The sequence below is a fragment of the Pinus tabuliformis genome, chromosome 4_1 (assembly GCF_031772625.1).
Source record: "Pinus tabuliformis cultivar Carrire ecotype Pingquan chromosome 4_1, CPIR1, whole genome shotgun sequence".
Classification (NCBI taxonomy): Eukaryota; Viridiplantae; Streptophyta; class Pinopsida; order Pinales; family Pinaceae; genus Pinus; species Pinus tabuliformis.
This window is the reverse complement of record NC_142303.1, coordinates 323,571,151-323,586,395: the sequence shown is the minus strand read 5'-3', so window position 1 is coordinate 323,586,395 and position 15,245 is coordinate 323,571,151. Positions and strand designations below refer to the sequence as shown.

At 38.8% G+C, this 15,245-nt stretch overlaps 1 protein-coding gene across 1 annotated transcript in view; it reads right to left on the bottom strand.

The window, feature by feature from the left end:
• The window catches only part of LOC149175600 (1-phosphatidylinositol-3-phosphate 5-kinase FAB1B-like), a 67,720-nt gene extending 53,110 nt beyond the window's left edge, over nt 1-14,610 (bottom strand). Inside the window, exons 1-4 of the mRNA XM_089419719.1 lie at nt 13,522-14,610; nt 11,921-12,733; nt 11,615-11,768; nt 11,185-11,529 (exon numbers count right to left, since the gene is read on the bottom strand). Coding sequence (XP_089275845.1) covers nt 11,185-11,529; nt 11,615-11,768; nt 11,921-12,733; nt 13,522-14,156 — 1,947 coding nt within the window. The 5' untranslated portion in view covers nt 14,157-14,610. The remainder of the gene's footprint in view (nt 1-11,184; nt 11,530-11,614; nt 11,769-11,920; nt 12,734-13,521) is intronic.
• Nucleotides 14,611-15,245: the final 635 nt, after the last annotated feature.

Below are 15,245 nucleotides of genomic sequence, written 5' to 3'. Positions count from 1 at the left end.
ATGTTTAGCTTGGATATCTATGCCCAGAAATGCAACCTGGCCAAACAAAGATAGCCCTCACAAAAACGCAGTCAAAGAAGGTCAACGCACACTAGTCAACGCTTGTTCAAACTATCTAGAAATTCGGCCTCCTGAAATTTCGAACGTGTGGAGAGAGAGAGAGGCCGAGAAATCCGTACCCAAACAATGAGGGGAGAGAGAGAGAGAAGTGTGAAGATGAGTGTGTCCAAATGAGGGTAAGTCAACTTCTATTTATATGCAACGTTGAGGATGAATAGACGTCATTGTTGGGCTTCTGAGCCTACATAAGTTTGTTGACCGACCTTGACAATTTGACCATAATCAAAATAAATTCATAACTTCATTTGTACATGTCAGATTCAAATATCTTTAGATCAATCCTACACCTCTCGGCGAGAGTAATCCAATTAAAATATCAGTTGTCATAAATAAGATGACCCATGTGGAGTTTGGCCCTAGTTGCCAATTTTAACAAATAGGCAAGCCGCAAGAGTAGTCGAAGAGGAAATTCCTTGAGGATGTGTTATTTCGAGACAGGAATGGTTCTAAAAGGACATACCTTGTGAACATCCGAATGAGGTATGTGACTTGAGAGACAATGATGAAAGGTGTCTATTAGTCATTATCTCACCAGCGTTGTGCTCTGGTCTTGTGGAGAGATAGAGTTGTTAGTCAAGGCCTTGCTATGTGACAATGCGAATTGATATGATGAGATGCGTTGATATATGTTGATATAAGCTGATATGCTAGCTTATGAGATGGCTTACCAATCTGACTCTTCTTATGAGAATTCGTCAATATGAGAATGTCCCAAGTACCTTGTATGAATTATGAATAGCTCCCTAGTTAAGAGGGAGTGTTGAAATGTGTAACTAGGTTCAGTCTTCATAATGTCTATTGCAATCATGATTTTATATATTTGATATTAAAGAGAAAAGAATTTATTATTTTCATTCTTAATACATGGGTTTCATGCTTAAGATAAATTTATTTATAGGTCAAGCACCCATTGAGTACTTCTAGGCTTGTCATAGCGTTATGAAGTCAAAAGAGTCATTGTCATACATGTAAGACCCCTTTGGGCATGTTGTATCTTGTAAAGAAAATTTTTGTGTAGTCAAAAATGTCATAAAGACCCTCCAAGACCTTGTTAAACAACCAGCAACAAGTCGGCCTTCATAGGATGATAAGTCGGCCTCATGTAGGGCTATTTGACCTAGAAGAGAAGATTATAAATAAGAAACATCGACCTCACTAGAAGGAAATCCAATTATCACACAAAAAGTTTGATCAAGAGAAAGAGACCTAAAAGATCGAAGAAGAAGAGGACTAGAAGAAGGAAAGGAACGAAGTCTTTTAGTATTGTTTTTGGGCTATCATCTCCTCACACGTGCGCGGGTTAGGGCAAAATTACTACAACAAGACAAAATTGCAGAAAGAAGTTGAGATAGGGCACCAAATCATCTACCTTGCAAGTCGAGTTCCCAAGAAGGAAGAACCAATTCATGCAAAGGATTAAGAGGAAAGAAATCACCATCTTTTCACATGTGCAAGAGCTAGGGTTTCTATAGTAGTCGAAGTTGCAAAAGAAACTATTGGGGTCAAAGTTGTTGGAGAAGTTGTTGAGTTTGAAGTTGTTGGAGAAGTTGCTAGGGTTGAAGATGTTGGATAAGTCATTGAGGTCGAACATGCTGGAGAAGTTGTTGGGATCAAAGTTGTTGGAAGGAAAGCTCATCAAGAAGGTTGACTTGGTCTCAGAGTGGTCTTTGACAAAGGTCTCAGGTCTTGAAATTCGTCATCTGAACATATTATACGAAGAAAAGAATTCTTGAGGACTTTCCTTTGAAGAGGAGAGGTTTTTGGCCCTCGCTTGCGACCTACATTTTGTGTCCTCTTGTCTATTTGATCTTCATAGTTTGATAGTTGTTTGATGATAAGAACGTAATAATAATCAAGTGAAAGAAGAAGTTAATCAAGTTAAGTAAAATACATCACAAGCAGTTAAGAAATCAAGAGAAATCACCTAATCGAGCTGCCCCTAGATTTATCAATAGATCTGTGATTTGTAGTAGGCTATTGGCCCAAGCTTGTAGCATTGTTTTTAGACTCTAGAGGCCATTATGTATTTTGATGTCTATATGTGTCACACTTAGTGCCATTTTGATATATTCACCCTTATGGTATTTGGGAAAACTTTGCATATTTTGTTTCTAATAGTTTGGAGTCATGGTTTGAAATCTTTAAAATAAGTTTTCATTAAAAAATTAATTATTTTTTGTATTTTTTTCAAATCCAATTTGACATTATTTTTGCTCGAATCTCAATTGCTAAAGTGATACTTGGTTTATCAAACTTTTACAGGTGTTTTTGCATGTTAAAAAGCACCATTAAATAAATAAAAAATAAAAAAAATAAAAAATAAAATAAAATAAAAAACTCAAATTTAATGAAATGTGAAACCTATAGACAATTTGCAACAAAATAATAATAATAGCGAGTCACATAAAGCAAAGCGACACCAACATTGATAACAAAGTTTGGCTTATCTCAAAGCCTACATCTCCAGGCCCAGTCTTCAATGGGGAGGCCTCTTTATTAATTCTTAAATGCCATCAAAATACATCAAATACAGTTTTGATTGGTCCTATTGTGTTATGCTCGACCTCAAGATTCCAACGCAACTGACAGCACTCAAAAAGACCTCCTAGAACTCCCACAATAAGCCTTTAAAATTCCGCTAATTCGTTGCACTTCTTTGCATAAAAGCTCTTTTTGGTGCATAAAAATCAACTCTCTAGCTTTTGGCACGTTGGCTAAAATTTTATAATATTATGTGGGAGGTCGAGGGATCAAATCCCGACCTCCCCGGCAGTTTGGTGTGATACGATTTATAAAAATATATTTTAAAAATAGTATGTCGACGAGTCTGGCCTTTCCCATTGCCCGTCAATTCCAAACCCACACAAATACATTGTATAACATATATTATATGGCTTGTGGGTCATTCCATCCTTATCCCACCATTACACCATATCCGTCGACCAACGATAAACAATGAAAAGGGTTGGAAGGGTCGCCAATTATGGCGGGCTCCGCTAACTTCCCCCAACTCTCGCATTTGATAAACTTTAAATAAAAGTTTTCACCGCCATATAACAGGGAACAACAGTGGTCGAACGGTGAGACTTGGAATTCATGAGTGGCAGGTCATGGGATCAAATCCCTCCAAGGTCAGTTGATCCATAACAAAAATTTTGACCAATAAAAATAGGCCACATGGTCCCTTTCCCAATTGGGCCACATGGTGCCTTGGGATTGGCCCACATGCCTCCAACCAATCGCTGCCACGTAGCGGCCCTGAACCATGAGTCTTGAAACCACGATCCGAAACCCTGAACTAGAACCTTGCATGTTGGAACCATGAACTTTGACCTTTTGACCAACCTTGAATTTGACTTTTTGACCAAAACTTTGACTTTGAAAAACTTCTACATACGGACTAGGTTTTTTCCCGTTTAAGTTGTGTTGGATTTGTTTTCTCAAGCTCTACGCAATGGCGTTGTTTTCGCTCAAATCTGAAGACTTTGAATTTTTGGCCTCTTTAGATCCCTTTTGGATTATTCCTCCCCACTGAGACCTTTTGGACCACCAAAAGGCTTAAGTTTCATAAAACAAGTGAGGTAACTGCCACCCCACTTGATCAAAAATTTTCCACCATTTTCTATGAACCTGGATCATCATAACAAGTTGCACAAAAACCATAACAACTAAAAGTACATTGTTAGCCAATTGTAGTTTTCCACACCCTTCTGCATTCATTACTCAAGCTGCTACCCATGCACTAAACATCAACAACATAAATAAATACAAGAATGTTAACAACAATGAACTAACAACATGCTTAATTCTTTTAACAAATTCCCACGACAAAATCTCATGCCACAACATTGATGCTCCCTAAAACACAACATCATTAGGTTTATTTGCAACCAATTTATGCTTTAAAACATATTCTTTATCGACCTTTGCAAACATAAGTGAAAAGTGTTGAAATTTGGTACCGGAGGACAGGTGGTTCCCTTAGGCTTTGATCTTTGGCCTAAGGAAAAGTGTCCAAAAGAATTTAATTTTTCTCCTAAAGTGACTTTATAATTTTATAAAATTAAATCTAATTTAAAAGTGACTTTAAGTGATAAAGTTACTAAGTCTAATTTTAAAGTGACTTTTATAAAGTCAATGAAAAATTAGAAAGGAAAAGTGACTTTGGAAATAAATGACTAAGTGGGTCTTTATTAAAGTGGGGTGAATTAAAAAATAAAAAGTGAGATTTAAATGAGCATTTAATCTCAGCCTTAGATCTCAATCTATTTCAGCCATTGGATTTAGGGATCACCCAAAAGTCACTTGGGGTTAGATTAAAGGAGGAAAAGGTCATTAATTCTTTCATGAGCAAATTGAGAGAAGGAGAGCAAGAGAGCAAGGGAGATTTCTGGACAGTGAGCTGCAGAGTATCAGCAGCGGAGTTTCAGCAGCAGAGTATCAGCAGCGGAGTTTCAGCAGCGGAGTTTCAGCAGGGCGGAGTTTCAGCAAGGCGGAGTTTCAGCAAGTCTGTACAGCGGAGTTTCAGCAGGGCGGAGTTTCAGCAAGGCGGAGTTTCAGCAAGGCTGAGTTTCAGCAAGGCTGAGATAAGTTGTAAAAGTTTGCTTGCTGATTTTTGCTGAATATTTCTCTTACTGTAAAAAGGCATTTTCCAGAAATAAAGAAGAGCTCTCAAACTGGTTTTCCCCAAGAGTTGTAGGGGGTTTTTCCAGGGTCACATTGACCAAAAATCTCAGTGTTTAAATGTGTTTTAATGGCTGTTTATTACTGCTGATTTTTATTTCTGCAATTTCCAGCATTCTGTAAAATTTCCAAAATTTGTGTTTTCAGCAAATTTATTTTTTCCAGCTTGTTAAATGTATGGTTATGGGAAAGGGCATTTAACTATATGGGAGAAATAAGGAGAAACTGAAAACCGGGGTGGAAAATGAGAAATTTCTACAAAAAAGTCTTGTTTGCATTCACGAGCCTTTTCAATTGCCCTGTGGTAATCGATGAAGAATCATGTTTTATGAGCTCGAGCAATGTATTCCACGCCATCCTTGAAAAGGTGATACTTGTTTTCTTCCCTGAAGTAGATAGCCTTCATGTCAAACAAATAAGGACTTCCAAGCACAATCCCACATATATCCAAAAGAACCACATCTAATTCAACTTCATCCACAAGTTTCAATGTAATAGCAAATCTAAGCTTACATTTTTCAATCACCTGCAGCTAAGCATTATCACATACCCATCCAGGCGGATAAGGTTTAGAAAGTGGTGTTGTCTTCAGATTTAACTTCTTCACAACTTCTTTAGATATAAGATTACCTTGAGATCCCGTGTCGAACAAAGTATCTACTTTAACATGCTTAGTAATCACCCTGATGTGAAACAATTCATTCCTTTTTCTTACAAAAGTGGGTGATAAACTAGAAGAATTAACATGTGATAATGATACATTGTCAACAGCTATAGTTGTAATTTGGACTTCATCACCTGAATTTGATCCCAAATTTGTTGGCTTGTAATTTGGACTTCATCCCCTGAATTTGATCCCAAATCTGTTGGCTTTGTTGTTGTTGTAACCTTTTGCTTACCCTTCTTTTCTTTAAACCATTTTGATCGCTTGTCCAAGTGTAGTTGCCAGCAATGTTCCTCATCATGCCCCTCCTTGCAATGCTTGCGAATGAGCTTCTCCTCCTTAATCTTGACTGAATTTGTCTTCTTTGCTTTCCCTTTACCTTTAACCTCCTTTTTGGGCTTTGATTCCATCGTTCTACATCCAATCATTTGAGTTACATGTTGCATTTTACTCTGCCACCAAACAAGTGTTGTGCCTTCAAGACGAAGCGATGTCAATCTAATTTTTACCGCCCCATCTGTAATCTGTTGCACACTATAGTACACTTCCATTTGTCTGGTTCAGTTATCCAATATTTCAACATTAATTTTTCCATTATACATTGGTAAGTCAAATTTAACATCTAACTTCAACATAGGTTACGAAAAAGACGTTTCAGGTTGTTTTAATAAAGAAGAGATGGGATCCTTTTGTTCATCTTCAGTTTCTTTACCTGAATGCAATGGTTGTCCTTGCTCATCTTTGGGTTTATCTTTAGGCTCATCTTCATCTTTCACCTTCTTGAATTCACAATACATATCCTCAACCATGGCTCGCAAGGTCATAAATGCATCCACAAAACCTGCATCTGAACCAAAAGGATGATCGCCTCTGCCTTCTCTAGCCATCACTTCTCTGTGATTTGTTCTTCTCCTTGAACCAATTTCAGGATTTCCTTCTACAAGTTCTCCTTCACCACGTCTTGATTTGCTCTTGGTGATCATGCACACACTTAAAAACCAAAGTTATCAAAAGTCGCTCTGATACCACTTGTTCTGAATCTCGATCGTTAAATTGATACTTGGTTTATCACACTTTTACAAGTCTTTTTGCATGTTAAAAGTCGCCATTAAAAAAAACTCAAATTTCATGAAATGTGAAACTTATAGACAATTTGCAACAAAATAAATAATAACAGCAAGTCACATAAAGCAAAGCGACACCAGAATTGATAACGGAGTTTGGTTTATCTCAAAAGCCTACATCTCCGGGCTCAATCTTCAATGGGGAGACCTCTTTATTGATTCTTAAAAGCCATCAAAATATATCAAATACATTTCTAACTGGTCCTTGTGTGTTTTGCTCGACCTCAGAATTCCAACGCAACTGACGGCACTCAAAAAGACCTCCTAAAACTACCACAACAAGCCTTCAAAGTTTTGTTAATTCGCTGCCCTTCCCTGCATAAAAACTCTTTCTTTTGCATAAAAATCAACTCTTTGGCTTATGGCACGTTGGCTAAAATTTTATAATATTATGTGGGAGGTTGAGGGATCAAATCCCGACCTCCCCGCCGATTTAGTGCGATACGATATATAAAAATATATTTTAAAAATAATATGTCGGCGGGTCCAACATTTCCCATTGCCCACCGATTCCAAACCCACACAAATACATTATATAACATATAATATATGGTCAATGGATCGTTCCAACCTTATCCCGCCATTACACCATATTTGTTGACCGTCAATAAATAATGTAAAGGGTTGGTGGGGCTGCCAATTTTGGCGGGCTCCGCCAACTTCCCCCAACTCTTGCATTTGATAAACTTTAAATAAAAGTTTTCGTCACCATATAACTAGGAACAATGGTGGTCGAACGGTGAGACTTGGAATTCGTCGATGGCAAGTCAAGGGATAGAATCCCTCTGAGGTCGATCAATCCATAGCAAATTTTTTGACCAATACAAATAGGCCACATGGCCTTTCCTGATTGGGCCACATGCCTCCAACCAATGGCTGCCACACGGCGGCCCGAAACCATGAGACTTGGAACCACGATCTAGAACCTTGAATCAAAACCTTGCGCTAGAACCTTGAAGTTTGACCTTTTGACCAACTTTGACTTTGATTTTTTCACCAGAACTTGACTTTGAATAACTTCTGCATAAGGACTCAGCGTTTGCCAGTTCAAGTTGCATTCAATTCGTTTTCTCGATCTCTACGCAATGGCGCTATTTTCGCTCAAATACGAAGACTTTGAATTTTGGACTTTTTAGATCCCTTTTTAGTTTGAAACCTAGTCAAATAGGTGGGCCAGTTCAAAACCTAGTTCCAGTTTTTAAAACTATGATCTATACTACACTTTTGACAGCTAAGAAGGTATACGTGTAAGGTGGTATAGTTCCCATTTATAATTCATGGTGCATTTTAAGGGTGTCCACCATTTTTTGTGGATGGATTGATCAGAGGAAGAGACCTTTGATCATGTGATTGCTCAAAGACCCGAGGGACAATGTTTATGAACACAGTTGATTGTGATGGGCAACAAATTAATGCATTGTTAAATTTTGATTGAAGCGATTGAGTTTGTGGGTGCAGAATGTTGTCCAGGTTTTAACAGACAACACAAAGGTGTGTAGAGCAACAGACCTGTTTGTTGAAGGCAAATATCAACACATCTTTTGGGATCCTTTGTGGTGTACATTCTTTGAACCCCACAATGAGAAAAACGGGGACCCAAATTAGATAAATTTAACATATTGAAAAGGTGGAGCATCATCACAAACCATCACATGTCCCAAAGCATTTATTAGGATTTTGTGATGCTATAGCTTCTTAAAATACTTGAACTTTGCTTCATAAAATCTAAGTGTGATAACCAAATATGGCTCACCAATGAAGTGTTCAAAATACTTGGAATACAAATCGTTGATGATCAAATAATATATTTAAAAATGTATAGAATTGATATGATGGAGCCCCACATATATATATATATATAAGAGGAGTGCCCTTTGTTAAGTTTAGGTATGTTCTATGCTAAAGCAATTTATTTCAATTTTCACAGTTAGCTCAATATCTTTTCCAAATTAGCAATCACATCAGCATTAAAGTAAATTGCAGATAGAACATAAATATAAATCGCAGAAGACAAGCCAAGACAAGAGGACACAAGATGTGGCCCTAGCCAGGGATAAACCCCAATGTGGGGAAACCCTTGATCAATTTTTCTTATATGTTCTTCAATAGTTCAACAGAGAGAGATAGTATATTTACAACTGAAGACAACACTTTGACTTATCTAGATGAGAGAATAGATCATCTCTAAGAAGATGATACATGAGATCAATTGAAGACATGTTACTTCAACTGATTCTCCAAGGTGACTCCTTCACCTACCATCGTGTTGCATCTCGTCATTATGCTGCACCTCACCGTGTTGCACCATGCTACACCCATCATCACAATGTTGGACCTTATGACCATGTTGTACACATCATACTGCTGCACCTTATGCTACATTGTTGTCCCATTTGTCATAACCATGTTGTCATATAGCGTGTCCCATGTGCTTGCAGCACCATGCTTGTCATGTGGTCCATGCTTGCCACTATCCCATGTACCTTTGCTGCCATGTCACAACTGTCCCATGTATCTATACAGCACTATGTACCTTGTTGTCCCATGCATCTATATAGCACTATGTACCTTGTTGTCCCATGCATTTATACAATTCTATGTACCTTGTTGTCCCATGCATTTATACAGCACTATGTACCTTGCTGTCCCATGCATTTATACATACAGCATGTCTCATGTGCTTGCAGCACCATGCTTGTCATGTTGTCCATGCTTGCCCTCACAATTGTCCCATGTATCTATACAACACTATGTACCTTGTTGTCCCATGCATTTATACAGCTCTATGTACCTTGTTGTCCCATGCATCTATACAGCTCTATGTACCTTGCTGTCCCATGCATTTATACAGCACTATGTACCTTGTTGTCCTATGCTTTGTTGCACTAGTTAGCAGTTGTGCCACTGCTGCTCCTATGATTGCTTGCTATCCCATTTGTGTTTGCAGCACCATTTGACCTTGCTGTCACATCTTCCTTTGCAGCACCATGTGACCTTGCTGTCCCATCTTCCTTTGCTGCACCGTGTGACCTTGTTGTCCCATCTTCCCTTGCTGCCAACCCACCATACAAATGTTGTCGTTTGTCACTTCATTACTACTGTAATTTCTGGGACTGGTTAGGGCACACAACAGTCCCTAACCATCCTCAAATCTGGCCCAGAATTTCCCTTATGAAATGTGGCCTACCCTAGTGTGAACAGACCTCATTTAGATGACTGCATCTAGGGTATTCTACGACTGCAGCTAGGGCTTCCTTAGGACTGCGGCTAGGGCTTCCTTAGGACAGCATCTAGGGCTTATTTAAGACAACGTTAGGGCTTCTTTCCATCTGCGTCTATGGCTGTCTTCTATCTGTGTCTAGGGCAGCCTCTTTTCCTCCAACGTCTAGGGCTTCCACTCCTAGATTTCTCTTCCATTAAAACCCAAAACAAGTGGAGAAAAATCAAGATACAAGTGTGTGTGAGAAATGACTCTCAAGTCATCTCCTTTTATACTAAAACGTTGAGCACATGTGGGGTTTATTTGGTTGCTGGCCGACCTTGATGAATTGGCTTATAACACAAATAAATTCATAACTCCATGAATACTTATCAGAATCGGATGATCTTTAGCTCAATCCTACACCTCTCGATGAGAGGGATCCAAGAAAAATATCAGCTGCCATAAGTAAGATGACCCACATGGAGTTTGGCCCTAGTTGTCAATTTTAACACCCTTTCATTAATATCATGTTCTTTGAGATATGTCTTTTCATTATATTAATTATTATTCTGGTAACAAAAACCCATGAGAAAATGTATAGAATTGATATGATGGAGCCCCATATATATATATACCTAAGAGGAGTGCCCTTTCATTAATATCATGTTCTTTGAGATATGTCCTTTCATTATATTAATTATTATTCTGGTAACAAAATCCCATGAACTCTGATATCACTTGTTACCACCTGATATCTCAAAAAGTTAAGTGTCCATTAGACAATGAATTTATAAAAATTATGATATCGAATTACTAGATAATGAACTGTACATTAACTAGGGGGTATAAATGCAAACAGCATACCCCCTTAGCTAAGGGTCATGACCAGTAACCATGTCATTATAGAATAATAGTAGTCACATTATTAATATGTTATTATATTATATTACATGCTTAATTTTCAATGGTATCAAAAATGTATTTATGATGTTTACAGCGTTTATATTTGCTACTAACAAGCTAAATTATGATTTCTTCAATGACAGTACGTACCACGTTTGGTTTGTGTTTCAAGTACCCATAACGAGCCATTACAGCAACCATAAGTAAATTACTTTATCAATTAAAGTAAAAGAAAAATTAACACCAAAATGGTCAATAAACATGAAAAACTGCACACTGAAATGTCTCATCCCCTGCCATCCCCTGAAAACTGGGGCATCTATCCAGCCATCCCTGAACCTTAGCAAATAATTTGAAAGTCCAAAAGCATATATTTAAAAGAAACTATGGCACTTTGCCTAATGGTATAGAACTACGGAAGAATGGATGCCAGACTCTAATGAATGGATAAATGTTGTACTGTAACATAGAAGTTGAAAAGGGCTTACCGTGCAACCCAAAGGCTTTGGGCAACCATCAAAGAACATCAAGGTTTTCAGTAATTTTCTCCCTGCCTGACCAGCACTGCCATGCTCCTCAATGAACTTTTCCACACGAAAGAACTCACAATGTCCCAGTTTTGGTGCAGTCAGATTATCAACAGAAGGTACAATCTGTGCCCCTGTGCAACGGGCTATACGCTCCAAAAGAGGTCTTTTGACATTCAGTACCAAAGATATCTCTTTTGCAAGCAAATACTCTTGTGCATAACGGGACACAGTTTTCTCAACTAGCAGCACATTAGGATGATGAGCTTCTATCTTCATCACAGTCATTTTCAGATGTTCCATTTCCTAAAATAAGAAAGCAAATACAATTAGTGTATAGAAATTTACAGTTCACAGATATATTATAAAATGAAAGCAAGATTAATATTACTTGTTGAAGAAGAGTATCAAGAGATGACAGCTGATTTGAGACTCGCTGATATTCTAAAGCTCCTCCGAGAAGCAGCAGTCGGGCATTCTTGTATTTTGATGTCATCCGCCTATGTGCTACATTCTTCTTACAAGCAACTCCCTTAATCACCTCACTGTTAAAGAGGAGCATGGCAGTTTAATACTAATTATGGAAATGCCAGCTTGGAACACATAAGATTATAGAAGACTTAAAGTAAGCAAATCAAAGAAAAAATTACGTTAGCAGCTGTTCTAACCAATACAAAATAATAGACTACAAGTCTACCTTTCAGAAGGGCAACCGCATGCAATGCACTTGACTTTCACATACCCCCCAGGATCCATCCCTCCTCCCTTGCTAGTATCTGGCTTGACGAGACTCGCTGCTTGCCATGACAATGAAGTGACTATTTCCAGCCAGCTGTCCCTCTGATTCTCTTCACCTATAGGAACATCCTCTCCCTTAAGAAGTTGTGCCACAAGAGCCCTAAAATGCCCATCTACTACGGATCTCATAGCCTTCCTATACTCCTCACTCGATCTCTCTTTACTCTTGTAGTCGCTGTCACTAAAGCTGCCAGTAGAACGGGGCAAACCCCAACCACCATCATCATCATCATCTTCATCATCAAACACACCAGTCTCCTGTTCGTCTTGTTCATCTTCTGGCTCAGGCGGAATCCATATATCAACGATTTTCTCTATGTCCACCGGCTGCTCTAAATCTGGACCTGGTGTCTCAAACATAGATGCTTCATCATTGCACTCATCAGCATTGTCCGTTCCCTCTGATTCTTCTCCAGACCTTTCTGGCACCCTTGAGTGTTGGCTTTCTTCCTGGTTACTAGTTTGTGAAGGGAGATCCATTGCCTCAACATGCTCATCAGAGTTTCTGGTTTTACTACCCAGCCCTGTTTCCAGGATTTCTCGGTGCATGGAATTTTGGGAGCTATAACCAACAGGATGAATCCCATTGAAAGTGTATCCAGGATCATGAACTAAGTTAAAGTTGCCCTGAAAGTATTCGTCTGTGTGTCTAGAAATCTGCCACCCAGGATCTTCAGGAATCTTACCATACTCATCATCCTCATCATCACTCCTACAAAAGACGGATGTCGTAAATGCATCAAGGGAGTCTCCAAAAAGTTCATAGCAATCATCATTCAAAAAATTATGTCTGCCATCGATTTCTGCAATAATCAAGATTCCAGACATTTACTTTTTTAATAATTGCCACAACAGTTACCAATAAATGGATTGCCACAAATATCGTCAATTGAAGACTACATGCAGTTGACATACGTACCAGGTTGGAAACAGGAAATGAGACAGGAAACCGTAACAGAATGAGAAACAGGTCTAGACGGTCTCAAGGGATATGAATCATGAACCAGGAATCTAAATTGATTACTAATGCAGTAGTGGTAGTCGTATTAATGTGGAAAGAAATTATAAACAAGGGCTACACCACTGCAGTTTACTGAGTTTGCATTCAAAGAAGACATCACAAAGAACTGAGCTTGCATTCAAAGAAGACATCACAAAGACAACAACCACAGGAAATAGGGACCAACAAAGCACACAGGCACCTCCACGCAAAGTTATTACTGGAGTGAGTGAGTACACTATCGTATCGTATCAACCCAACGATTTGCATCCCAAAGCCAGCTTCTAGATTGGCAAAGATTTTGGTGATTGTAATGCTGGGTGAACCAAGCATCTCTCACAATCGTTGTCAATGCGATAATTTAATGTCAAGAAAGGAATGGTAACGAGAACTGGAACGGAAATGGAACTAGAAACGGGTCTTCTTTTGGTCAAACTCCTTGTAAAGAAGTTGACGAAGTTTCAAAACATACAGCTTGAGGAAAGTAAATGATACCATACCGGTTCAAGGGAGTTCCGAAAATACTGGCAGCATTTACTCCGCCTTTCAGGATGGATGGAGAATTCGCGTCCCTTCCCGAATATGGCATATCTTGTTTCTTCTCGGGCATTCGCTCCAATCTGTCAAGACCTTGAGTTGGATGACTAAGAGCAGAACTGTAAGTGACATGCTGATAAGGCACAGTTGAATAAGGCATAGCGCCAAAGATGTTAACGCTGTTATCGCTGCCACTTGACTTACTACTAGATAAACTTGTAATAGAAGGCGATGGACTGATCCCTGGAGACAATTGATTGTCATCATACTGCGAAGCTATCATCTGTTCCTCCCGTATCTTGAAACAATAGCTGCAAACCCTAAGACGTTCCCCTTCTTCCTGATCATACTTCCAACCTTCGACACCAGTAGCTGGAATTGTGTTCACTGTGCACCTCCGGCAAAAAACCCGACCGCAAATCCGGCAATGGTGCCGACGATTGAATATCGTAAACTGCGACTCGCAATCATAACAAACCCTGCAGCTCTGATCTGGCATCCAATAGTCCCTCGAAACGGTAGGTGCTTCAGCCATCTGGGGAAGCCATGACCTCGCCTTGTTAAATATACCATACAGAGCGGACTCTGTCGTTTTCATCTACCATGAAAGCTCTGCTGCCAGACGAACCACATGTTTGCTTCCGCTAAAACCCTGATATCGAGTCCCTATGACATAAAACCCCGGATTCTCATCCTAATTTTGCACAAACCCTAGAAACCCTCTCTAATCAATTTCTTGATGTCTGGAAACCCACTCATAGATGACCAAATTCTCCAAATTCTCCTGGAGCGGACCGCATCAACAACTCTGTTTTCTCGCAAACACAGAGAAGAAGGAGCCTTGCGATGTGCGATGTGCGATGTGAAAGACTCCAGGCGAACGGACGGGCGGACGGGCAAATAATGCGTATGAGTTCCAAGAACGCACAGATGTCGGTAGGACGTTACGCCCCCGGATGGATGGAGAGAAGGGAATCTGTGAGGCCGAAAGTGGCGAGAGCGAGTCCAAGGGATCCTAACCCGGGTAGCCGTGGGGCCTCGGGCGTAGCATGGAACCCCATGAATGAATATTAAGAAAATAATGATTGTGTAAAGGGAATCTGCACGCAAAGGCAACGTTTAAAAAAATAACAATATTACCGATATTTAAAAATCCAGAGTGTTAGAAATATCGAAACTCAGGGGAAGTCAACATCATTTGTCACATATAATGTTATCTCTTTTTCGAAAAATCTAGGCCAGAAACGACGCGGTTAGAGTTGGATAGATATTTGTTTTTTTGGGCGATAACTGTTACCTGACTATGGTATGGTTATGCCCCACTCGATGTTTTTGTTGCTGGCATTACCTAACTCTAGTTAGTGTTTGTGATTATCGCTATAGTGGAGCTGTGCTTGATAAAGACATATGGTTCATGCTACTGTGTTTTTTCGATCTCTCGGATATTTTGTGAGATTTTTCATGTCAATAAGATTTGATTTAATTGTTAGTATTTAGGTTAAATTAAATAAGTTTATTAAAAAAATTGTTATAGTAAGTTTAATTAATTTTTCTAATAATGTGTTTTGAATAGAAAAAATTGTATTAATTAATTAATTTTTTGGTTTTAAATAATTAAGAAAAGGTATTAATATTATTTTAGGAATTGAGAATTATTCATGAAAATTATATTATATTTATATATATA